We start from the raw sequence: 23,896 nt of genomic DNA, 5'->3' as shown, positions 1-23,896 counted from the left end.
CAAAGAAAGGATGGGAAAACCCAGTAAACCAAATTTCAGTTTTGTAATGACTTCTTTGACATCATCATTGTGATGCAGATACACATTGGTTTTACATCTCTTTTTAAGCCAGTTGAAAAGCAAAACAGCCAGCATGAATATAAAGTAATATTACCCCTTTGTTCTCCTACACAGCTGGCCCATGTTAGATACTAACTTAACAGATAACTGGAGTGCATCTTTAATCCTTCAGTGCCAGGAAGCAACCCCTTGCATAGGAAATTCCTCAAAAGCTGCTCTAGGGTTGTCAGGCAGGCTGCATGGCAGGGTGAGCCCAGCATGGGGTCAAATCCTGCATAGGCTGTGACACCTGCAGCCATGGCTTTGAGCAGCCAGCATCCTTGTTCTGGCTTGGGAGGTCGATGCTGCCTCCTGCTCCCCTCCTGCACCAGCTCTTGAGCTCCCATTTGTGCACTGAGCAGTTACTAGTGGCCAGGGGAAATTTGCAGATTAATAAATTACTGTCTGTAAAACACTTTGAAGATGGAAAGCGCTGTGCAGCTCCTCAGGATTATTACTATATCGCTCTTATCCTACTGATGAGGTTCCAGTGGCCTTATTTTCCTTATGATTTGTGACAGCCCCAGAAGCTGAGGAGCTTATTTTAGTGTGTAGAGTCAAAAGAAAAATAGATTAAACTGCATTATTGTCTTCTAAAGAGACTAAATCCCTCTCCCACCATCTTCTCTTGGGATTTCCTGACTTCCTCCTACTCTTCCATCTCAGCTTCTAGCTGTCCTAATTCAGGAGGTGATTTTATAACCATGCATACCAGTTTGAGTTACTGCAGTTATGGATTTTTATGGTACCTGTGTGCATGAAGTGGTGTGATGCTGAGGTTGCATGGCCCTGAAGTGGAGGCAAATGCTGTGAAACAGAGGTGTGCAGGGTAAGGGCACATAGCATCAGCCTTCATCCTCCCTCTGCACAGCCTGAGCCATGTCAGGAGAGTGGAGAAAAGCTTGCTTCTGCTGCTTGGCTGCAGGGGGTGGTGAGGGGCAAATCTTGTGCAAGTGGCTCACTTTACATTCTGCACAATGTGCAAAATCTGTGGAAGAAAAGAGGGGACTCATTTGGGGAGTGTCACTAGGATGGTGTTCAATAGTCACTTTTGCACTGATGGTGTGGTATCTTTTACCCTGGCTCAATGCTATAATGAGGCTGCACAGCTTTAATTCCTTAAGTCCATGGCAGAGCTAGGAGCTGGGCCTGGACCTGAAGTCCCAGGCATGTGGAAGAGCCCCTGCCAGCTCAGATCCAGCTTTGTCATGGCACTAAACATGCAGACACCTCTTTGTGCTGCTTTTCCTATGGATACCTTTGCAACAGACTGTCCTGTTTCCTCTCTCTTCCTCTGCTTTATGCAGCAATTCCCTGAATGAAGTGAGATGGAAAGTAGCTATTTGCCTCTCCTTCAGGCTTTGAAGCAGTTCATACCCTACCTTCATTGTTTTGATCTCGTGGATTTCCTCCAGGAAAACATGTCAAGCTTGCTAGAGAAAGCCAAATGCTTTGGTTTTTTTTGTGTTCAGTTGCTGGAGGTAACCAAAATACTATGCCACGTTCAGTAAGCACAGCTTTAATCACAGGTAGGGCAGGCATAGAGCTGCTGTGCAGGAGATTTAAAACAAACAACAGCCACTCCTCTGTGTTACAGACTGTGCATGGCTGGGTCAGGATGCTCCAAGTCAGGAGCAGTGGGCTCCATTATGGGTTGATCACTTCTCTTTGAGCTAGGCTTTCAGAATCTAAAGTGAAACATGCTGTGTAAGTGCTTTTGGACAAGTTGAATCTTATAGTCCAAGGAGTTCTTATTTTTTTTTTCCTTTTTCCTTTCTTGTCTGTTCTGCCTATTGAAATGATAACCATTCGGAGAAAGATGCTGCTCCATCCTCAGCACCCTCTGGAGATGCTTCCATGAGGGCACCACAGCAGTGCCAGATGAGTACTGGGAGATGTGGTTAACGTGAGCCCTTCCAATTCCCACTGATTTCAGTGTGTTTGGATCTGCTTGGGGAGATCAGTCATTTGCTGTGCTCTGCGCCACCCTCCCTCTGCTGCGTTGCACCATCAGGTGGGGTACGAGCCAAGTGGGAATCACTTTCCTGCTATGCCACTGTGTTTCTCAGCTGCAGAACCCCCCTCTATAGCAGAGAGTGCCGCTGTGCGATGCTCTTGTGCAGGATGCGTGTGTGAAAGCAGAACTGCAGACCCAGTGGAGATGTGGGTGCTCCTGGCACGGGTGTGCATAGAAAGAGCTCCCACGCGTGGCAGCTGGCCACAGCTGGCACCGCCAGTGCTCTCAGAGTAGCTCCTCCATTCAGCCTGACTTCCTCTGCTTCCCACTCACTGCAAACTGCTGTGTGCCTGAAAGAGGGTGGGGGAGGCTTTTTTTTTTTTTTTTTTTTTTTAAGGTGGCAATGATTAATTCTCAGTTAATTGCTTTCCTGGACCAGCTTTCTGCCTCATTGATGCTGACGCTTGTGTCAAGCTAACTGCTGGTTTGGCTGCCCTCCACGCGCGGAGGTGAGAATGGATCAGCTTTGCTTAAAGATAGTACTGCAGAAGAAGGCAGAAAGCTGTGGGGTGCTGCAGCCCCATCCTTTATTCCTGTGAGGGGAAGAGCATCTCCCAAGTGGCAGCCCTGCTCTGCACGTTGGGCTGGCCCCCTCCTGCAGATTAGAGACTGATTTGGCAAGTGGCAGAGTAATTAGTGTAGGCATGATGGATGCCCTGTCATCAGAGTGGCTCTTTACAACTTCTGTGAAGAAATAACTAGTGGAAGCCTTTTGTTCATAGCCCCAGGGAAGGGGAAGGGAGAGATGGGGTGGAGGTGGTGTGAAGCTGGTAAAGTTCATTGCTGGAGAATTTTCCTTTAAATGGAGGTGCTGTGAGTATACTTGAAATGACTGCATAGAACTGCTGAACAGGGAAAAGGAATAGCACTTCTTGGTGTGGTTTTACTCTCCGTTTGTTATTTTTTGTTTTTATTCGCATGTTCAGTAGTCTGTGTCACCTTGAAAATCCAAATAATTGCACTGATTTTGTGTTCTAATAGGTGCTGCAGATGCATCTCAGAAGGGAGCATTTCAGATGAGTGTATTCAGTTCCGTTCCCAAGGAGTGAATGGCTGCAGTAAATTAAGGGTTGGAAAGGTTTCCAAAAGTGTGCTCACTTCTGTGCAGCCAAGCAACATCATTAGTTTTCTCTCCTTTCATTTTCTACTTTGCATCTGCAGAAGCTGCTTTCTTTGGCTTCTGGAGAGGAGTCTGTTTTGGGATGCCTGATGTTTAAGCAGCAGATTCAGAAATGGGACAGCTCAGTTTCTCTAACAGGAGAAGCTGCTGTACAGCAGTAGATACATCCCATGAGCATGAGCTGAAACACAGCCCAAGCAAGGAAGATATTTGGAGCTAACTTCTCATTCACCTGCAAGTGCACCCATCACTTTGCTGGGTTTCCATTTGTCAAGTGAAGCTCTGAAGTCAGCATGAGTGCTGCTCCCACTTGATTTTATCAGGAGCTGCTATTAACCCCAGCAATTTAGTGTAGGAAATGTTTTAAGAGAGAAGAAGATCCTAGATTCCTAGATCTAGCTAGTAAGGATAAGTGTGAATGGGTGCAAACTGACACAGCAGTGTTCGAGTTTAGGCTGCTTCCAATAACTAGAGCTGAGTTCTTGTATATTTCCTGCATGTTCTTTTCATGATGCCCTCTTGAATACCACTACTAGAGTCAGGATCTATCAGTATATGTATGTGTATGTATCAGTGTATGAATGTATGTTTATCACTAAGAGCTGAGGTACAGTGTGATGTCCTGACATTTTGAGCTGCCTCCAGTGTTGACTGACCTCCAAGCATCTGCATACTGTATAAGAAGCAAACAGGTTCTGAGTCTCCATTGTGGGTTAAACAGTGGATAGGGTGCGAAACATTAGGGTGCCCCAAAATGGAAATGCCAGTACTACTGACAGCATGGCACAGGGAGGAGGGAAGTTGTGTGGAGCACCACAACTTGTAGCCTTGGTCTGCATGTGAAGGAGGTCTCACTCAGCCTGTGCTGTTTGACATTGCTGCGGTGAGCAATGCGTAATGGCACTGCTCTGTGAGGGCAGTGCTGCCAGGGCACACCTAAACATGACCTGCATGGTGTGATGGCATCCCTGAGGTCACTTGAATTGGCCAAAAATCCCTTTGTGCCACTCTTACAGTAAAGGACAACAGACTTTTTCCTCTCTCAACTGAAAAAAACAAGGCCCATACGATGATGTATTTTTTCCTTCCCCTGCATTACTCAAAAGCAACATATTTTATTTTCATTTACTCATTCAGTTAGAACGGGTAAGTAGCTTTACAATGCTGATTTATGAACTCTTGCAAAACATAAGAGCTGGTCACGATTGCAAAATTCATTGATCTTTACTCCACGAATTTCAGTACTGTAATTTTTTATATAGTTTCTTTCCTCTCCAGCCTTGCCTTTTGAAGTAATGAGGACAATTTTCCATTTTGCAGCCCATGAGGACACTGCAAAGTCAGGTGCAGGAAAGAGAACCCCGTGACCTGATGTACAGCCCCAGGTCTGCAGGGAGACCTCATTCCTTTTGAAGGGAGAGGCTTTTTGTATGAAAACAAATGTGAATGGTAATGAAAGCTTTGTCCTGCAATTAGCAGACAGTCAGTGGCAGGCTCATTTGTCTTGTTTACTGCTCCGTGGAAGCTTGACCTAAAACAGCAGCTTAACCAGCGAGATCCAGTGTACTGGTTCCAGTTGGTTTCCAGGTTGTTTTCTACTGTGGTGGAGATGGGTGACCATGCATGGTCTAAGGCTTCCAATGCTCATTTTGGTCTCTCAAAATGCGTCTTGTCTCTGGCTGCAATAGCTGCGATCCTGCCTGGTGTTTAGTTTTGAAAGAAGTACCTGTGTGTTTGAGGTGATGGGTTATGGCACTCTCCAGTGCTTGGGGTTTGGGTTTCCTAATATCTGGGCTCTCGTTAGTCTCACCACCTCCTGCCAGCCCGTTTTGTTCTTTGTCCAGATACCCCAGGAGGAGCAGTGCAGTTTGCATTTACATGATGTATGAAACAGCCAGAAAACATTTCTATTCTTATTGGCCCAGATTTTGCCTCCCCATGACTAACCATCACTGAGCCACGAGTTAGTGGAGCTGCCTTAAAGCGCTGTGGGGCTGTCTTCTCAAAGGTTCCTCTCTTTGCTTTTTTTTTTTTTTAATTAACTATGAATTTGGGGCCAAGCTACATCCCACTGTCTATTTAAGGAAGATAAAATGCCAGAAATCCTGCTTTGGGCCTGTGAAGTCAGTTCAGAAGAATTGGGCTCAAAGAGCATATTGTATTCTGTTTTTTCCTCTCTGTCCAAGTTCCTCTAATATCTGTGAACTAGAGAAGCTTTGCAGTGCTGACTCTGAGGTGGATGCTGTGTGCTGCAATGCCTCTCCTGGGGCAGCTGCAGGCAGCACCCCTATTTGTTGGACTCATTTAGGACTCTTGAGATGTCAGGCTGCCCTGACATCTAATGCTTCCTGGCTGCTGCAAGGAGTGCGAGGGCAGCACGCTGTGCATCCTCTGCCCTGGCAGCATGGACAGTGAAGGCTGCTCTCAGGTTAGCTGGCGCCTTGTTTTGCTTGCTCTGTGTCTCTTTGTGACAGGGCATCCTTCTAGGTGGGAGGAATGGGGTGAAAAGGAGCTTATGGAGGATAAACGGATGGTGAGTGTGCTGTTTGTCCTGATCCTGTTCAATGGAAGCAATAAATAAAAAAAAAAAAACCTAAGAAAAAAATCACCTTAGAGCTGCTTTTTATTACTGCTTAATTTCTGTCAGTCTGAGTCTGCCTGGAGCTGTGCTGATTCTTGTGAATGGTACTTGGGGGATGCACCAGGAGTTGTTTTGTGATTCCCCAAGTGAACCTCCTGCTGCCTCCTCAACGCTGGCTCCCCAGCCCCCTCACCCTCCCTTCCTAGACTTTGCAATAGTCACTATGTGTCACTTGGTAGTGTTTGTACTCAGCATAGCATGCAAAGGGGTCACACAAATCCACAACAGAAAAGACAGTCCTCATTCCTAGCTGCCCTAGTCCAGGTTTCTCTTGCAGGGCAATGGTCCCTATCTCTACGGACAGGATTAACATCTGTAGTGTTCAGTTTTCTCTAGTTCAGGCACCTCTGTTCAAACAGACACCTCTGGGATTGTTTTCACCCACAGCTTATCTTCCCATTGCAGTAATGTTTAAGGTTGAGCTTTCCTGGAGCTCTCCGGGAAGCCTGGTAACAACAGTATCCTGCCACATCTATCTGCCATCAGGACAATACATTGTGAGAATCAGGAAAGTATAGGAAATGTATGAAGGAAGGTAGATGTTTACAGCTTCTCAAGAGCTGAACACTATGTTCTTGATGTGCTTTGTGAAAGCCAAGTTTGCTTTCACCTGAAAAAAATGGATTTTTCTGCCTCTCATTTTGGTGGAGGACCAAGGATGTAGGGAGTGGGTGCAGAACTGTTTTTCTTCTGTAGCTTTGCAAGCTGAGGCACTTTGTTCTTTGTGGTTGTAGAACGTTGTGATGACTGGGGTGTGGATACCATGAAACAGATCCAGATTTACGATGGGGAACCCGCCAAGATCAAATGCCCACTTTTTGAGACCTTCTTGAAGTACAACTACAGCACAGCTCATTCTGCTGGCTTAACCCTGATCTGGTACAGGATTGGGCAGGACCGAGATCTGGAGGAGCCTATTAACTTTCGTCTCCCGGATAACCGCATCAGTAAGGAGAAAGACACCCTTTGGTTCTGGCCCGCTCTCCTCAATGACACTGGGAATTACACGTGCATGCTCAGGTAGGTTGTGTGGCACAGCCTCTGTAATCGCAGGACTTTTGTGGAGGCACGAGGGCCGTGCTGTTAGTGGTGGATCTTTCTGTAGAGAGAAGAGTGTTTACATAAGCATTAATGGGAAAAGAATGTTAACATTATAAGGCCACTCAGCACTGAGCCAATTTACATTGTAATAATGCCTGGAGCCTTGCAAGCATTAATGAACATGCCTCTTCTTACTAACTACAAGTGTCCCTGAAAGTATTATTGCTGAGCCCGTGGCAAAATCCATAGGCACTCACCATTAAGAAGTGATCTGTATGTCTAGAGTAAAAATAGCTTCAGATGCAAGGGTGATGTTTTGACTGCATGATAATTTGGCAAAGATTCATGAGATCCAGACTTCTAGGAAATTAGAAGTGTCTCTAAGTGTGGTACAAAATGAAAACAGCAGCTGCTTTGCACTGAGCACAGGGGCTCTTTCTGATCTTCCTTGTGTTATCTCATGTTCATTCTGTCTTTGATGCTATTATCTGCTCTACCAGCAGGAGAGTGTATGTTGCTTCTTAGTCATGTTTATGGGCTTTTCTGAGGTGGTGTGGCCATCTCTGGAGCTTCCATTCACATATGTACATGAGTCAGCTAAGGCTGTATATGCTTCATCAAAATGGTGCAGCCAATAATGATTGCAGATGTGATCTTTATTTCATTACCCTGCTATAGGAAGAAGCTAGTCTTGTCTAATCAGCCCTCTCCTCCTCTGTCCTTAGAAACACAACTTACTGCAGCAAAGTTGCCTTTCCTTTGGAGGTTGTTCCAAAAGACCAAGGCTCTTGTGTGAGCCATTCAATAAAACCTGTTGAGCAGATGTTCTACCTGGAGTATGCTAATGAAAAGATCGTATGTCCAGACATTGATGGGTTTTACCCTGCTAGTGTAACACCAACTATCAAGTGGTACCAGGTGAGAAGCACTTTTGTCATTATTTGGGCAGAGGGGGGACTTGGTGTTGTATCTGAAAAAGCAGTGTGTGAGGTGAGAACCACGGAGCTGTATTTCAGTCTGTCCAGTGATTGAACTGTTAATGTTACTAAAGCTACAGTTAGAGCTTTGTTTGCATTGAGTTCAAGGGTAAAACTGTCTTTGGATATGAGAACAAACACTGATATTATGTATGTATATGTGTGTGTATATATATATATGTATATTTTGATTTGCGTGTATAAGTGGAGAAGACTCAAGTAAGGGATTTGGGAACTTCAGCTGGTACTATGCCTGACCTACATGGCAGACAAATTACTATTCCTGTAAATAAAATCATGACTTTGTTCCCTTTTTACTAAAAGAAGGATAAAAAACATTTTGTAAGCTAAGGAGAAAAACCTCTCCTCCAAAATCTCATGAGGTCAGGGAATGAAGTTGTAGAGTGGGGCTCTTCAAGGACCACAGATGCTATTTGCCACAAATTGGCAAACCTCTTTTCTAAAGATGGAGACATCCCTATTCCATTCCACTCTGATAGTCAGGCTGTTTCTAGCCATCCTCAGGCTCATGCCTACATAACTACTGCTAAATTGTATTAAATTTTTACTTCAGTATTTTTCCTTAGATGGATGTCTTTAGTCAAGAGAGAGTAAGGAATTCCCAGGGGATGCATAGCCAGGGGGCTCTGCTACTGAATTCTTTAACAGCTTGTAAAGCACTTCCAAATTTCAAGGTAGAAGGCACTACATGAGTGAATTTAATAGTAAAGAAAGTTGGCAATGGATATCTGCTGTTTAAAAGTAAAAATTTAAAGAATATCTAGCTCTGAAATCCTTCAGGAAGAGCTTGCTTTTGTGGCCAAGAGGAACAGTTTCATTCTGATAGTTGAAATGTCTTACTTGTACTGCTCATTAAAATTCACATTTCAACAATCAATTAGGAGGATGAAACACAAAGCCCCATGGAAATCATTTTTCAGGCAGAAAGTCATCCCATGCCTAATAAAAAACATTAAAAATGGTATATGACCCCTGTCTTAAATTGCCCCATTAGAATCTATCTCATTGGGAAATGCACCATTCAGAAATAATCTCTTTAAAAATGTGCATATCTTTGGGTTTTATGATAATGAAGATATCATCTGCTTAACTGCTTCCTGAAAAGGGATCTCTAGGTTGGTACTTGGCTGAGGTTTCCTGCCTCACCTGGCAGAGAGAGAAGAGTTACTAAAGTTTTTGTATTATAGATTCTCGTTTGCCATTTGCCAATTCTGGGGCCTCACTGACAATTGATGTCAGTCAGGGTAGCATGATTAGTCCTGAAAGCGTTAGAGATGCTGACATCAACTGGGGGACGTGTCCTTTACTCTTGGTATCCGTTTGTGAATACATCATCGTTTTTCTCCTTGTATGTTTTTGCTTCACTTTGCAGAGGTGTTCAGTTTGATTACAAATGCACTTCTAGATCAGAGCTTTATATGTCTTTGAAATTGTTTGTATTTGAGGTGGGATAAAGCTATTAGGATCATCTGCTTCATCACCTCTTTTTTGAGGTTAATAAACCAGTTTGCATTCCAGTATTCTCAGGGTTCGTAGCATTTAGGCCTGAGCTGCATCAGATACCCAAGTCTCGCATCATGTTTATAGTTTCAAAACAAATATTTGTAGTGGGATTTAAACCAAGAACTTTCTGGGTCCCAAAACACAAGTGCTTTTTCTGCCTGACTCTAGTCTTGCAGGTTAGTGGATGGCTTCAATGAACGACATCCTCAAGGGTCCAAGCTTGTCATTGGCGTTGTCCGCAGCGCATATGAAGGGAATTACACCTGCATTGTGACATTCAAGGACCATGGAAGAACATATAATCTCACCAGAACCGTAAAGATGAAGGTGGTAGGTAAGAATGACTTCAAAAAGTATAAGCTGCAGGTGGATAACAGCAGAAGTGGTGAAAACCGCTCAAGTCTGTCACGGGATCTGTTTGTGGTTGTGTTCAGTCTGTGTTACCCAGCTGAATTGTTACTGCTGTATTTTGGCTTGCTGGGGTCAGCCTTCCCTGACTGTCCAGGGCATGCTGTGTTGGAAGCGCCACTCACTACCATGTCAAATACCCCCAAAGGAACACCAAGGGTAACCAGGCTTTGGCTGATGAGATACAGCCCATGAGGTGGTTAGGGGTACCCTCTGCTGGCACATGAGTGCATAACCCTGACGCTCATTTTTGTCTCCAGTGCCCTTTGCTCATCATTATTTATGGGATTGTCCAATCATAGCCTGCTTGTTCCAATCCCCCTGCAATCTCAAAGCCTTTGTGCTGAGCTAGAATGATTTTTCATGGATGGGATTTCAGCTATCCATGCCAGTGCATGGGCAAGTCTGCACTTGTAGACAAGTATTTGGCCTACTTGCCAGTGAGTTGTAGATGGAGCTTAAAAACCAAGTGAGCGTAGAGCAAATTCTGAGTGCAAAGACAATGACAGCTTTAAGTGCATGATTAAATGCCTATGATGAGAGTTGATGTTGACATCTTATTTTTTTTTTAGGAACAGAAATAAAAAGAATTTCTGGTATAGGTTGTACTTCATGGAAGATGCTGAGTCTCAGGGGACATGGAGCTCTTCAGATGTGAGGGGCCCTGAACCTTGAATCTAGACATATCTAAACTTCGAAGGAGCCTCAAAATCTGCATCTGGCACTGTTTGGGGGCTAGGACTAGATTTCCCTTTGCTTGAAATTCTGCATTAGGATCGCATCACAAATTAGATAGCACCATATGTACCAGGGCAGGGGGGCATGGTGAGTAAAGCTGCAGGGGCTTCTCTGTTCTCTCCCACAGGATCTCCAAACAAGGCCTTGCCACCGCAGTTCACCTCCCCAAATGAAAAAGTTGTCTACGAACTGGAAGCAGGTAAATGGCAATGCCTACCATCCCTAGGGGACAGGGATGCACGGCCAGCCAGGCAGAGACTCTCCTCTCCCTCTGCTTTCCCAGTGCTTCCCTTCACTGAGCAGAGCAGCTGCCACAAGCTGTCTGGCAGATGGTTAGGGGTGCTAGTTCTCCATGGCAGAATAGGAGGGCATAGCTTTAAAGTTAATTTGTGCACACAGATTTTATTTTATTTTTTAATATTCAGGCATGGAGATAGAGGACTCCAGCGAACTGGAGCAGCTGCAGAAACAGATGAAATGAGAGCTCTTAGTTACTGAGAGCAATTCCTGTAGGACTTTGTGTCAGTCCTGACCCTGGCTGTGGTTTGTTCCAACCCTCCCTCATTCAGTGCCTTTGTGGCTTCTGCCTTCTGGCCACTTCTTTGCTCATCTCCTCTCCCTCTGGTTACTTCCTAATTAATGACAGCTCTCCATTTGCTGGCCTTACAGTATTGTGTAGTGGGATATTACACCACTTCCTCTACTCCATCTGTTTAGACTGATAGCTCTTTGGAGCAGTTCCCTATGCTGAATGGATTGTGTCCCATTACACTGCTGTAATAAATGTCATGCCAATGGTGATGATTACCAGCAGTCTTCACTCTAAAGCACTACTGAGCTCAGAAGATCAGGCTTCTGCCACACTCTGTGAGACTTGTGGGCAGACCATAACAATATTCAGGCTTCCAAGCCTGATCTGGAAGGGAAGTGGAGTGCCTGAAGGATTGTTTCCGCACCAAAATTCTTCTCTTTAAGGTCACTGTCCCCTGTGCAGTTGAAATGCTTAACACTGCCAAGGTTTCCAAGAAGTGGTTGGCGTGGAGCAGCTCTATTTGAGTCACTTGGTGCAGTCAGGGAATTTCTGGAGTATTTAGGAAAGCAGGATTTTTTTTTTCCTGTTTATTCATGTCACAAGTCAACATGTCCAGGGTATTAAACAGACATCAAATGTCTGAAAGTGTGTGTTTATCTTTTTGCTTCCTGAAGGGAGGCAGAGTTTAGTCTGATAGGGTCGCTGGAAAGCTCAGTGTAGTGCTACCTGTGCTTTGTAATACTTCACTGTGGCCATTTCTTCCCAGGAGATGATCTTGTTTTGCCCTGTGAGGTCTTTTTCACCTTTCTGAAGGACTCTCGGACTGAGGTGTGGTGGACTGTAGATGGAAAGAACACAGATGACATCATGGATGCCAAAGTCACACAAAGGTAACACTTGGTTTGTCTAACTCTGACCTGGGTCCTGCAAAGGGGTACGGGTGCAGGTGGCAGTACCATAGCCCTGCTAGAAATGTCTGTAGCACATATGTGGCTTTTTCAATCACGAGGGAAGTCTGTAGGCAGATGGTTCAAGGTAAGAAGTGTCAGATCTCCTAAGTTCCCATTGCTCTTACATTTCTACTGCAGATACTGGGGCCAAATACTAGTCTAATTTTTCTCTTGCAAGGAAATGAGTGTGGATCTCCACCTTCCCCCTCAGTCAGGAAGCCGTGTGCCTGCTCTGTGCTGCAGTGAGCTCCAGGGAGACATCATTTAAACATGTACCTTGCTTTATAGAAAGGATTGTGGGAGCTTTGTCTCCCATTTCTCATCATCACCCATTCAGATTCTACTACCAGTATAAACAGCTGATGGTACTGTGAGATTTCAGAAACAGGCAGACACAGATTTGTTTAGAGGAATGCTGTGAAATAGCTTAAATGACAAAATGTTTCAAGAGATAGAGGCTGAAAACAAATGATAGTGTTATGCGTAGTATTGATTAGGAGGAATGCAGAGAGATTCAATTATGTGAAGAATCCAAATGAGGCTCAGAGACTTGTTTACTGGGTGCTGAATTAGATATAGAAGGCTACCTGATTGGTTTGCAAACCATTGTAGAAGATAGAAAGGCAAAAGGAAATAGCTGCAAAATGAGAACAACAGTAAGTTCAGGCAGAGGGAGACTTCAAAGTGACTTATCCAGGGTTGCACAGGGAAAGTGGAGTGGAGTTGGAATCCTGAGTTCATGGGATCTATTGCTTTGTAGACAAGAACTTTTTTTTTTTCTTTCTAACATAAATCAACACATCTGCAGTGGGGGAAAAATGAGTGAGTGACTGAATGGCAGAACTCAGAGGGCTGTGATAAGCTGGTGGTCTAGATGGCCTGCAGATAGCAGTGTCCCCCAGGGATCAGTACTGGGTTCAGTCTTCTGCAATTTACTCATCAGTGACCTGGATGAAGGTCTAAGTGTTCAAGTATGTAATGCTCTAGTTTTCCTCTTGCAGCGAAATTCCTAGAAGTTTTGAAGACAAAACTATCATAAGGACTCTAACAGTTGCAAAAGCCACACCAGAGGACTTGAAACGCAATTACACTTGCTATGCCAGAAATGCCAGAGGGGAAGGCCATAGCCAGGCCATAGTGCGCATGAAAGGTAAAGTACTTGCAGAGCATGGTGATGAATTGAGGTACATTCACACTGGGCTGTCCATCCTGCCTTAAGCCTTGCCCTGCAAAACAGTAGGGGAACAATTATTTCATTCAGGCTTTTTTTTTTTTTTTTCCAACACACACTACTCTATGCATAGATGTATTATAGCTGCTGATATTACATTTGGTGGTGGAGATCAAAATATGCATGTCTCATATGCCTGTGACATGGTCTACTGGCTGGTGAGAAAGAGAGGGGTAGAACCTTTCTCACAACATCCGTGTACTACAGCTGATGTATGCTCAAGCTGATGCGAACTGGGTGGTTTGAAATGTTTTCAGATTAGTTTTTTGTATGAGACTTGCTGCCTGCTGGCATCCTGCAGAAGGGGCACTGCACTCTGATGTTACATGAGAAGTGAGGTGATCTGACCACGATGCTCTGTGATTTTACTCTTTGTTGTGATAATGCTCCAATCTAGATACAACCACCTCAGTGTGGTAGGCGTGGATTGTTCAAGCTTTATTCAGAGTGCATTTTTTTCCTACATCTTTTTTCTTCAAAGGTATTTCTTCTTATTTCACAGACCCACCTTTCAGTAATAAGTACTGCGCCTTTAGTATAGGTATATAAGTTTTCATGAGTAAGTGGATATTCTGCTGCTTTATCAACCTCATCTAGAGCTTCAGTACAGCTTGCTGTAGAACAGACCCTCACCTCCCTTCTCTCCTACGAGATTCTGGTCTGCCTTGTGGAGATCATGCTAGACACGTTCTTCCTCCCACTTTTCCCTGTTAGGATGAGAAAGCTCACGGAGATCTATTCTAGAAGAGTTCTTTCTCTTCTTTCTTAGTCTCTGTCCTCTTTCATTTTTAGTCCCATTCATTTGAAATGAACCTTTTCTGGATCACTAGGAAGGAACAATAGACCAAACAGAACTGAAAGACTGAGGCCATCTGCTAGTGCATTTACCCTGCATGATTCTTCTGTGATGATAATGATTGTATATGTAGCAGCCTTCAAATTCTTTCCCCAGACAGCAGTGCCTAAGTGCTGTATCTAGTGAACTGGTCTGCTCTATCCTCTTCCTCCCACATTTGCTCCTGCAGCAGTTGAGTGGGTTTGCTCTGAGCAGATTTGGTTACTCACAACCCCTCCTTTCTGCTCTGTTCCACAGAAACTTGCAAGATTCGGCCTCAAGCACTGCTGGCAGAACAACCTTGAACTAAGCTCACTGCAGACCATTCTACTGGGCATAGGAATACCAGGCATCCTAGAACCTAACCCCTTTCCACTTACCTTCCAGTTTTTAGCAAGTAGTTGTATACGTTGGCTGCAGCTATTTCATTACGTTAGGTTATATAAATTTCCTGATTTTTTTTTTTTCTTTTTTTTTTTTCTGGATGCTTTCCCTTCTTTTCCTTGTACTTCTGCTGCTCATCACCTAATGAAACTTGTTAAATTCCTTGCGTTTTCTCTTTGGTAATTAAGTTTCCAATAAAATTTAATAGATCTTGAAATTTGGTGATGCTTCCATTCACTGCTCACATCATGCAGTTTGCCAGCATGCATATGAGCTGCCACATGAGTCACTATTTAAAAAAAAAAAAAAAAAAAGTTGTCCAGGATTGCAGCTTTTTCTGCCCATAACACAAAGAAGCAGCAACATCATCACAGATACCATATGAATTGGAAGGGAGGCTGTGATCTTTTTTTGTTGCTCACAGGGTTGTCTTTGTTTGCAAACGCTTCAGCTTTTCTGATATGAACTGATTCTTCCTTTGTGATAGGAAACGGTCAGGTCAAGGCTAGTTATATCCTTTTTGTCATTCAGGGCTGCGATATGAGAACTGTGGATGTGTGATGGGGAGGGAAAGTAGTGGTCTTTATGTTGTTGCAGGTGAGCTTTGGCTGACTCTTCTAGAAGTATGTGTTGCCCAAAGATGTTGCATATCCTGGCTTTGGGCTATGCAAGTGATTTCCATCTATGGGTCTGCTGTCACATGTCCCGCCAGACAAGCTTTGGTTTGGCCACTTTTGTCTGAAGGGCCAGCTTGGCTCTTGGCTTTTATTTCCCAGTGTTCCTTTGCATCATTTGACTACATATAGCACATGCTTGATCCTTCTTAGCTGAAGTTGCAGCCCATTTGGTAAACTTGTCCTCTTGTTCTTTTTTGCATCCAGTTGCAGCACCGAAGTACACTGTGGAGCTGGCTTGTGGACTGGGAGCAACCATCCTGCTCGTCGTGGTGCTGATCGTCATCTATCATGTTTATTGGCTTGAAATGGTCCTCTTCTATCGAGCTCATTTTGGAACAGATGAAACCATTCTAGGTAAAGAGTTAAAAGGCTTGTTTTATAAGTAAATGCCTGGCTTCTCTGATTCTATGCAGGGATTCTCAAATCAGGAGCTATTTGCTTTAAAATGCTTTGGGAAGGCATCCAAAAGGATGAGATGATTAAGCGTCCTTCTTCCTTAGTATGACTACATCTTCCCTGTGTTACTGGGAATTTCTCTTTGTGGTGATGTTGCTGCAGTTTTTTGTCTTCAGCAGCCCAATGGTGTCTGGGTACCTTCACATTCAGCCTGGGCAATCAGAGGCAGCATTGCTGCCTTAGAGTTACGGAAATTGATGTCTTGATCTGGGCTCAAATCGATGTATATATATATCAATTATATAATTTATATTTACTTTCCCCTTAAGAAAATCAAAGACTCAGCATGCGCAGTATCACAAGTGTTTCTTCTGCTGTTTGTGTTTCTCTGCACTCTCTCAATGCTCAGATGGGAAGGAGTATGATGTGTATGTCTCCTATGCACGCAATGCGGAGGAGGAAGAATTTGTGCTGCTGACACTGCGAGGAGTCCTGGAAAATGAGTTTGGGTACAAGCTGTGTATCTTCGACAGAGACAGCCTCCCTGGGGGAAGTGAGTACTTCACAGGGGCCTGTGAAGCTCCTCTTCTTTCTTGGTTCTTTGAGGTACTGATCATAAACTCATAGAATGAGTGGCTTGGGTTGGAGGGGACCTTAAAGATCAAGTTCCAGTCCCCCTGCAGGGGTAACTGATAAGAGCTGGTCATTCCAGACTAGCTATTATCCTCCCCCTCTCCAAGAACAATCTTTTGTTGGTGTCTTCTAATGTTTTTGCTGCATGTGACAATGTCACAGATGTCCACAGAAGATTTTCTGATGGCCTGGAACAAGCGGTCATTTCACTTGCTTTCTCCAAGAGTGATGTGTGGGAGTAGTTGATTTATCAGCAGAGGAAACATCCACTGACATTCACATAACCTCTGAGCTGGTTTAGGAAAGGGGGGATAAAGTCAAGGCTTTAAAAAATAAGTAAATAGAGAAGTGTGATGCTGGACTGGGCTGCTAGCTCGCATAGGGCATAAGTGAATGCCTGGAAGAACCAGCAGAGCCTGCTTCAGGGAGATGTGGAGTGTGCCCTGCCAGCATCTCTGAGATGAAAACATGCCCTCCCAGGAGGCCTGCTACTCACCTTCATGAATTAGAAAATCTGTGTCTAACATAGCATAAAAATTAGTTGTTATGGTTAAGAATTTCTTGTTGCATGTAGGATGCAGAAAGTCACCCAGAATGGAAGTTTGTGAAACTGGCACTGACAGAGCATCTTCCACCTCTCAGCTGCCTAAGATTGCTGTGGGCCAGAAGCATACTCACCAACTTTATGTCACTCTTTCCTCTGGAGAGTTTCATTTTCTTTCCAGCAGAGCAGTCCTGAGCTCCCTTGCCCTTCACCATCACTAAAAGTGCTCCTATCCCAGCTCACTGCCACTACCAGCCTCAATCCAGCGAGCTCTGAGGACCAGCCCAGCTGAGGTCTATCTTGCTGGCTCATGGCTGCTATTAGCAATGCTGCTGGATCCTCCCCACTGCTTCTGAGCTAGGATTTGACTTATCTTCTTGAGGAAGCACAGCAGACCAGGAAATAGCTTGTGGCAGCTGGTGCCATGCCTCTGGAGTGTACATCTGTGTTGCTGGGAGACTTATGTTGTCCTTGGTGAAGGAACAGTAGGAGATTGATTATCCTATGACTTTGCTGACAGGAACTAATCAAATGTGCTTGACAGCTAAATGAAGTTGCCTGTCAGTGTTATTTTATTCTCCATTGTGTTTTCTGACCACTCAAGAACATTCTATTGACAGTGCAGTGTGGGAGACCCTGCAGCAGAGAGAGCAAGCACTGGGATTTGTGCTTACAGGGGATTTTCACATTAATTACAGAAAGGTGGCTAAGGACAATCTACATGCAGGTTTAGAAAATCAAAGATGATCCACAGTTACCATGGTATTTGTCATTTTTGGACGCATCACTAAAAGTCCTCTGAATAGTTTACATGTCACTTTTAGCAACACTGAGATCTACTTTCATCAATGGTAGCAACAGGAACAACTAGTGTAAAGTCTGTTGATATAACAGTATTTCCAAAGTACATGAACCCACAAGAAACATAGAGGTTCCTCTATTGGACCATGTGCTAGGAGTTCTTGCAGAACTTGAGAATCACCAGCATGGTCTATGGAAAGGGCATCTGAAGTATTTTATCGTCCCCTTCTAAAAGCTATGTGGAATCACATGAGCAGTTCAGCAGCCTGTTCTCAGCCATCACTAACCACCCTAATGTTTCTTTCTCCCAGTTGTCACAGACGAAACCCTGAGCTTCATCCAGAAAAGCCAACGTCTGCTTGTTGTCCTGAGCCCCAACTACGTCATGCAGGGGACACAGGCCCTGCTGGAGCTCAAGGCTGGTCTAGAGAATATGGCCTCCAAGGGCAACATCAAAGTTATTCTAGTGCAGTACAAAGTCATCAAGAAGAGCAAAGTGAAGGAGCTGAAGCAGGCCAAGGCGGCCTTGACTATCATTAAGTGGAAAGGAGAGAAATCGAAGTTCCCAAAAGGCAGGTTCTGGAAAGAGCTACAGCTGGAACTGCCAGTAAAAAAAATTATCAGGAGTTCGAGCCTTGATCGGCAAGAGCCATCGTATGTCTCCCTAAGAAATGTTTGATGCCATTAGCAAAACAAACAAACAAATCACAATCCAGAGCCCACCCACAGAACAGAAAAACCCACAAAAAATATAGAAGTTAGGCCAGGGACTGGGGAGGAGCTCAAGCTAGGTCTATGTCCCATGTGTTTCAGAGGACAGTTGTGCCTCCCTACAGCTTTTCTACTGTCCTGGCACTAGAAAGACCAAAGATACATATGCTTTTCTCTGTGATTGTATGCCCTTGTAATGAACCACAGAAGTCCTGATCTCAGGGTCTCTGTCTGGGGTCTTCAGATGGGGTGCAGCCAGCACCTTGTCATAATGTGGCCTTTGTACATGCCAGTTCTTCTTGATCCAGTTCCTATGGGACATTTCTTAGATTCCAAGACAGGGCTTCTTTCTTCTTCTCCATTCACTCCCTCCTGATTGTTGGTCCCTGTAACACAGGCTGGGATTCAATTTGAATGGAACATAGAGCCTTTCATTTTGACCTGGGCAGCAATAAACCAGATGAGGTTTAAAAAAAGAAAGTGTAGAATTTTGCACCTGGGAAGGAATAACTGTGAGTATCAATACAGATTGGAGGATAACCTGCTGGAGAGGAGCTCTGGGGAGAAGGACCTGGGGGTCCTGGTGGACAACAGGTTGGAGATGATCCAGCAGTGTGTCCAGGGATCCTGGGGTGCATTAAAAGGAGCATGGCCAGCAGGTCAAGGGAGGTTGATCCTCCCCTTCTACTCTGTCCTTGACAGGCCTCACCTGGAGTACTGTATCTAGTTCTGGGTACAAAAAAGATGGGGATCTCCTCAAGAGGGGCCAGCAGAAGGCCACAGAGATGATAAAGTGCCTGGAGCATCTCTCCTATGAGGAAAGGCTGAGCGAAGTGGGTCTGTTCAGCCTTGACAAAAGAAGACTCAGAAGTGATCTTATTAAGGTTTATAAGTATCTTAAGTGTGGGAGTCGAAGAGACATGGCCAATCTCTTTTCAGCAGTCTATAAGGATAGGACAAAGGGAAACAGCCATAAACTTGAGTACAGGAAATTTTGCACCAGTATGCAAGGGAACTTCTTCACAGTGAGGGTGATGGAGCACTGTACCAGGCTGCCAAGGAGGTTGTGGATTCTTCTTTTCTGGAGGTATTCAAGACCTACCTGAATGTCTACCTGTGTAGCGTGCTGTAGGGGGCCTGCTTTGCAGGGGGGTTGGACTCGATGATTTCTGGAGATCCCTTCCAACCCCTGCAATGCTGTGATCAGTGTCCCAGCCCTGCAATCCTGATTGCTATGGGACTGCACATTTCTGCATTGATGGGGGAAGCATAAACTCTTGAATCTCCTCATCTTCTCTGTGTACATTTCTATAGAAGCAGTTGCAGATAATTTAGCAATGTGGAATTGCTGTTACAGAAGCAGTGTACATATACGTTTTTTAAACATGCTCTTCTAGGTGCTATTTGTATTGTAGCATTTCTACTAATAAGAGGTCTGTCTCTAGGACTCTCCAATCTTCTGAGCATCTTAAATCCTTCAGGACTATAATGTTTGTAATCTAGGGAATAGCTCTCACTAGCCCAGGTCATCTCTGAGAGGTTCTTCTTTGAAGAGTAAGCTCAGGGATTTCACAAGCACTGCAAAGAATCCTAGTATACTACTGATCCCACCTGCTGTCTCTGTGCTGCTGGCTGGGGAAAGCATTGTGCATGGTGCTGCTGGAGGCTTTGAGAGAACAGTGGTTATATGCCCAACTCTCCAGGGAATCCAGCAAAAGTACTTGAGCTCATTGAAAGCTCCATCCAGCTGGGTAAGACTTGGTGTGCTCTGCCTGGGTCTGAATAACATAGCTGTTTGTCATTTGGGGCTGAGGTTTAAACTGGCCTTGGTTTTACACAGCAAACTTTCACCCCTCTTGTTTCTAATTGCTGAACTGGGAGTGTATTTCAGGTTCTGCAATTTTTGCACAAAATGGAAGTATGAAACCCACTGAGTACAAGCCCTTGCTTCAATAGAAGGCAAGAGGCGTAGGAAAATACCTTGTGGATTAACCCCCAGCACACGAGACTTTCAGCACAGTAATGGGGGCTGTAGGACAGACCAAAGCACAGCAGGACCCTAGCATTAATTGGTGCTGTTATTCATAACGTTTCTACATAATACTATAAGCTCCAGGGGTGTCTGTTCTCCTGCAGCTCCCCTTACAAGGGCCTTCTAACTTAATTGTGGTATTCAGTACTACACATACTAAGTGCATGCTTATTTTTTTTGTAGATAATGGGTGCTCCTGAGTCACTTCTGACTCATGGTTTCTCTCCATTGGTGTTCAATGGGTGAAGCATAGCTATTGATAATGGCATTAAAAAAGCATTATGAGATGGTGTCTACGCACTATTCACTCAGCTGGCAGTGAGGTTTGAGGGTATTCTGGGGATCAGCCCATTCCAGCCTTGAAGCTGAGTCCTAGAGTCAGCAAAGGCCTTGCTTGTAGCCTTTTGTGCTTAATAGTGTTGTGGCAGGGCAGCAGGCAGACCCAGCCACCTGCATCATTGAGGCAAGTACTGTACCAACGTGGAACATATAGCAGTTCCTTTTTTCCCACCTCCTTTTCCATCCCTTACCCGCTCTCCCCCTCACTCACAAAGCAAGTAAATTTTGCTTTAAGCACGTGAAAAATTGCAGTCGGCTTCACTGAAGGTCATGGAGCTCCTCATCTGCTCAGGATATGTAAAAGCTTTGCTGTTGCTGAACCTTGTTTCCATGGCGGTTGGTGTAGAGGCAAAGCTGCTTCCCACACTCCAGCAAGCTTCATTGACAGGAGGTAGCAACCAAGGCCATGCTAAGCTTCTTGAATCCATTGTAACTGCATCATTTTGCCCAGCTTTCCATTTTTGTTAGAGATTTCGGCATCAGTGTGATCAGCTGCAAGATATGCAGGCAAAGGGAAGGCCACGAGGCCAAAGCAAGACTGTGTTAGAGTCTAACGTGATTGTTAAAAATTTGACTTAAAAATATACATCACCATGGGCCTTATGGGGATCTTCCAGGCCAGGGGTGGTCCCCAGTCCCTGCTGCATTGTCAACCTGAGAACTGCTCTGGTACACCTACCATTTCATCCGGTGCTCCATCTGGTTTCTGTGATGGCTTCTGTCACAACGTCTGTCCAGTTCCCTTGATTCTTTTATGTCTCCGTGCCTTAACCTAACATTTATCAACATGCAGCTCATACAGAGTTCCTTGTTATTTCCTAGAGAAACAGCCTTGCACGAATTGGAAATAATATTTCTTTCCTTATACTGTTTGATGTCACGTAGCCGTTACAGAGTTTCCCCTTCTCTTTTCTGTACATTTTTGACTTCGTGTTATTTGACCTGTGAAGCGTCAGTATTATTTTATTTTGCTTTTCAATAAAACATTTTCACCTTTGCATTTCAGTCCTTGTGCATTTGTCATGAGTATCATTTTCCTCCCCATTACATCTACAAAAGGGTGTTAAAGAAAGGTGTATGTCTAAATATCAGGATTGTTTGGGGATGCTGTTTTAGAGGGGGGGGGGGTGGCTGTTTCATGATGTGCCTGCGCAGATCACGTCACCCAGAAATGAATATGCACACACAGAAAGCCTCTAACCCATAGAGCTATCACAGGACAGAAAATGTGAAGGAAACACCATCCTTTAGGTTGAGCAATGAGCTGGAGTTCTGGAAATGTGTCTGCCTTATGCAGAGAAATCAGACTTAGGCTGCTTTGCCCATCACCTTCAGTTAGCTGGACTAAAAAAGTTTGTCAGTGTTTTTTTTTTTTTCCTTCTTTTTCTCATCTGAGCTACTTTCTTAACTTTTTCCTTTGTATGGTAGCAGGTAAGTTCAGAGAGCGCCCAAGACTTCAAGACCACTAGTGAAACAAATGGAACCATAGAATCTTTTGAGTTGGAAGGGACCCTTAAAGATCATCTAGTCCAACTCCCCTGAAATGAACAAGGAAACACTTGTGATGATCTCACATGTCTTCGTCAGCCAAGTCCAAAGGCATCCCATTCTCAGGAATAAAACACATCTTCAGGAATTTGAACATCTTGCCTGTGAATCTCAAAATGTTGCATATTTAAAATGGATAAAAGAAAACCATTGCTGTCAGCTCAGTGAAAACGCTTTATTTCAGCAGTTTTGGAATCATTCACATTAGTTGAACCTGTTCTTTGTGTGCAGGCGGGTGGAACAGGTGACCTCCCAGGGGCTGCTTCTGCCTACGTTTCTCTGTGATTCTGTGATTCCACTTTCAAAAAGAAAAACCTTTCAAGCCAGCAAAGGAGCTTTTTCTTTCAGAAGATGTTGAAGCTTGACTGATTTCAAAATAGATCTCAGTTAGTTATAGAAAGGTTTGAATGAGGCCTGGACTCAGTCAATTAGGAGATTGGTGCAGATTTTTTATACCTTTGAAATAGAGTGGTTAGAGCACTCTGCAGCTTTAAGTGACAATTCTGACAGAGCTAGCTTTATCATCTACTTCTGATTTCAATGAATCAGTGTTTTCCTGTATATGGGGGGGGATCCCCATAAAACTTTTGTACAAGTTCAATTCAAATTCCATTGTTAAAGAACAAAACAAAGTGCCCTACTTCCTCCAATAGGATATTAAGGCTTAATTGTTCAATCATTTTTCCTATCCTGAGTCCCCAGTCCCTAAATAATCTAGGGACAATGTGGTTTACAGCTAGTCATGTCTTTGAAGAAGCATTTATTTTTATGGTCTTAAAATAAGATGCATTCAGGTGCAACACAGTGCACCTACTGCTGTGAGATAAGGAAATGTTCGAGAAAGCCAAGGATTGCAAGAATAACGGCATGACCATCATGTGGAAGGAGTGGTATTGTTATTTATATGAACCTCAGCTGACAGAAGGGAGCTTGACACTGCTGCCATTCCTCTGCGGGGCAAAGACCTGGCCCCTCTGCAGGCTTGAAGCTGAGCTCTCCTCACTGCCACAACCCTTCACATACCAGGAGGCTTTTCTTGCTGCTTACCAGTGCTCCTGTCCTGCTCAAACACTCTATGTCCTCAGGTACCCCCCACTGTCAGCACCAGCATGCAGGAAGTTAGTGGCCTCATACCTTTTTTTTTTTTTTTTTTTTTTTTTTTAAGTTTCATGGTTCTGTTAGTCAGCTGGAATTAATTGCTAAGTGCCACAGCCCTATTAATTCCTATCCTTTCTGCTGCTCACCCGTTAGCCATGACACCTTCAATATGCTTACTGCATCCCAAACCATAGATAGAACTTCAAGGACATCTTTTAGGTTTGCTGTTTTTCAGTGCTCATGATGAAAGAGATGCTGCCCTTGTCTGGCACCGTTCCAACCGAGCATCTTGCTGAGCTGTACAAGCTCCAATCAACCCCAAGAAAAGCTTTGAAGGACAGTATTTTCATTCCCCCACATTGCAGAGAAGGGATTTGACGGGGACGTTTAAGGCTGACATTTTCCGCTTTCTAAGTTTGAAGGCTTCCATTTTGGGATGAGCAGCGTGAGAGGGAGGGAAGCGGGCCTTAGCCTTGATGGCATGGTGGGGCAATTGGTTCCTCTTGGTGCAAGGGGCTGCCCGAGCTGCAGGCAGGTGACCCCAGTCAAGACCTTTGTTTTACAAAACTGCCGTGGCAGCAGCGATGGCATGCAGTGCTGAATCAGAGTATGGTCCCAGC

General features: G+C 44.4%; 1 protein-coding gene across 6 annotated transcripts in view; it reads left to right on the top strand.

Annotated features, from left to right (window-relative positions):
- The window catches only part of IL1RAP (interleukin 1 receptor accessory protein), a 40,964-nt gene that overhangs the window by 15,602 nt on the left and 1,466 nt on the right, over window positions 1-23,896 (top strand). For 4 of the 6 annotated variants that reach the window (XM_052687448.1, XM_052687447.1, XM_052687446.1 and 1 more), the window contains exons 3-10: window positions 6,612-6,897; window positions 7,644-7,836; window positions 9,588-9,753; window positions 10,693-10,764; window positions 11,864-11,987; window positions 13,049-13,197; window positions 15,379-15,528; window positions 15,980-16,123. In XM_052687448.1, the coding sequence (XP_052543408.1) occupies window positions 6,612-6,897; window positions 7,644-7,836; window positions 9,588-9,753; window positions 10,693-10,764; window positions 11,864-11,987; window positions 13,049-13,197; window positions 15,379-15,528; window positions 15,980-16,123 (1,284 nt within the window). Of the gene's footprint in view, window positions 1-6,611; window positions 6,898-7,643; window positions 7,837-9,587; window positions 9,754-10,692; window positions 10,765-11,863; window positions 11,988-13,048; window positions 13,198-14,371; window positions 14,715-15,378; window positions 15,529-15,979; window positions 16,124-17,859; window positions 21,636-23,896 lie in introns of those variants that run through there. The other 2 variants (XM_052687450.1, XM_052687451.1) reach the window with 2 other exon arrangements.

The sequence above is a fragment of the Tympanuchus pallidicinctus genome, unplaced genomic scaffold, assembly GCF_026119805.1.
Source record: "Tympanuchus pallidicinctus isolate F22 unplaced genomic scaffold, pur_lepc_1.0 scaffold22, whole genome shotgun sequence".
Lineage (NCBI taxonomy): Eukaryota > Metazoa > Chordata > Aves > Galliformes > Phasianidae > Tympanuchus > Tympanuchus pallidicinctus.
This window is presented reverse-complemented; position numbering and strand designations above follow the sequence as displayed.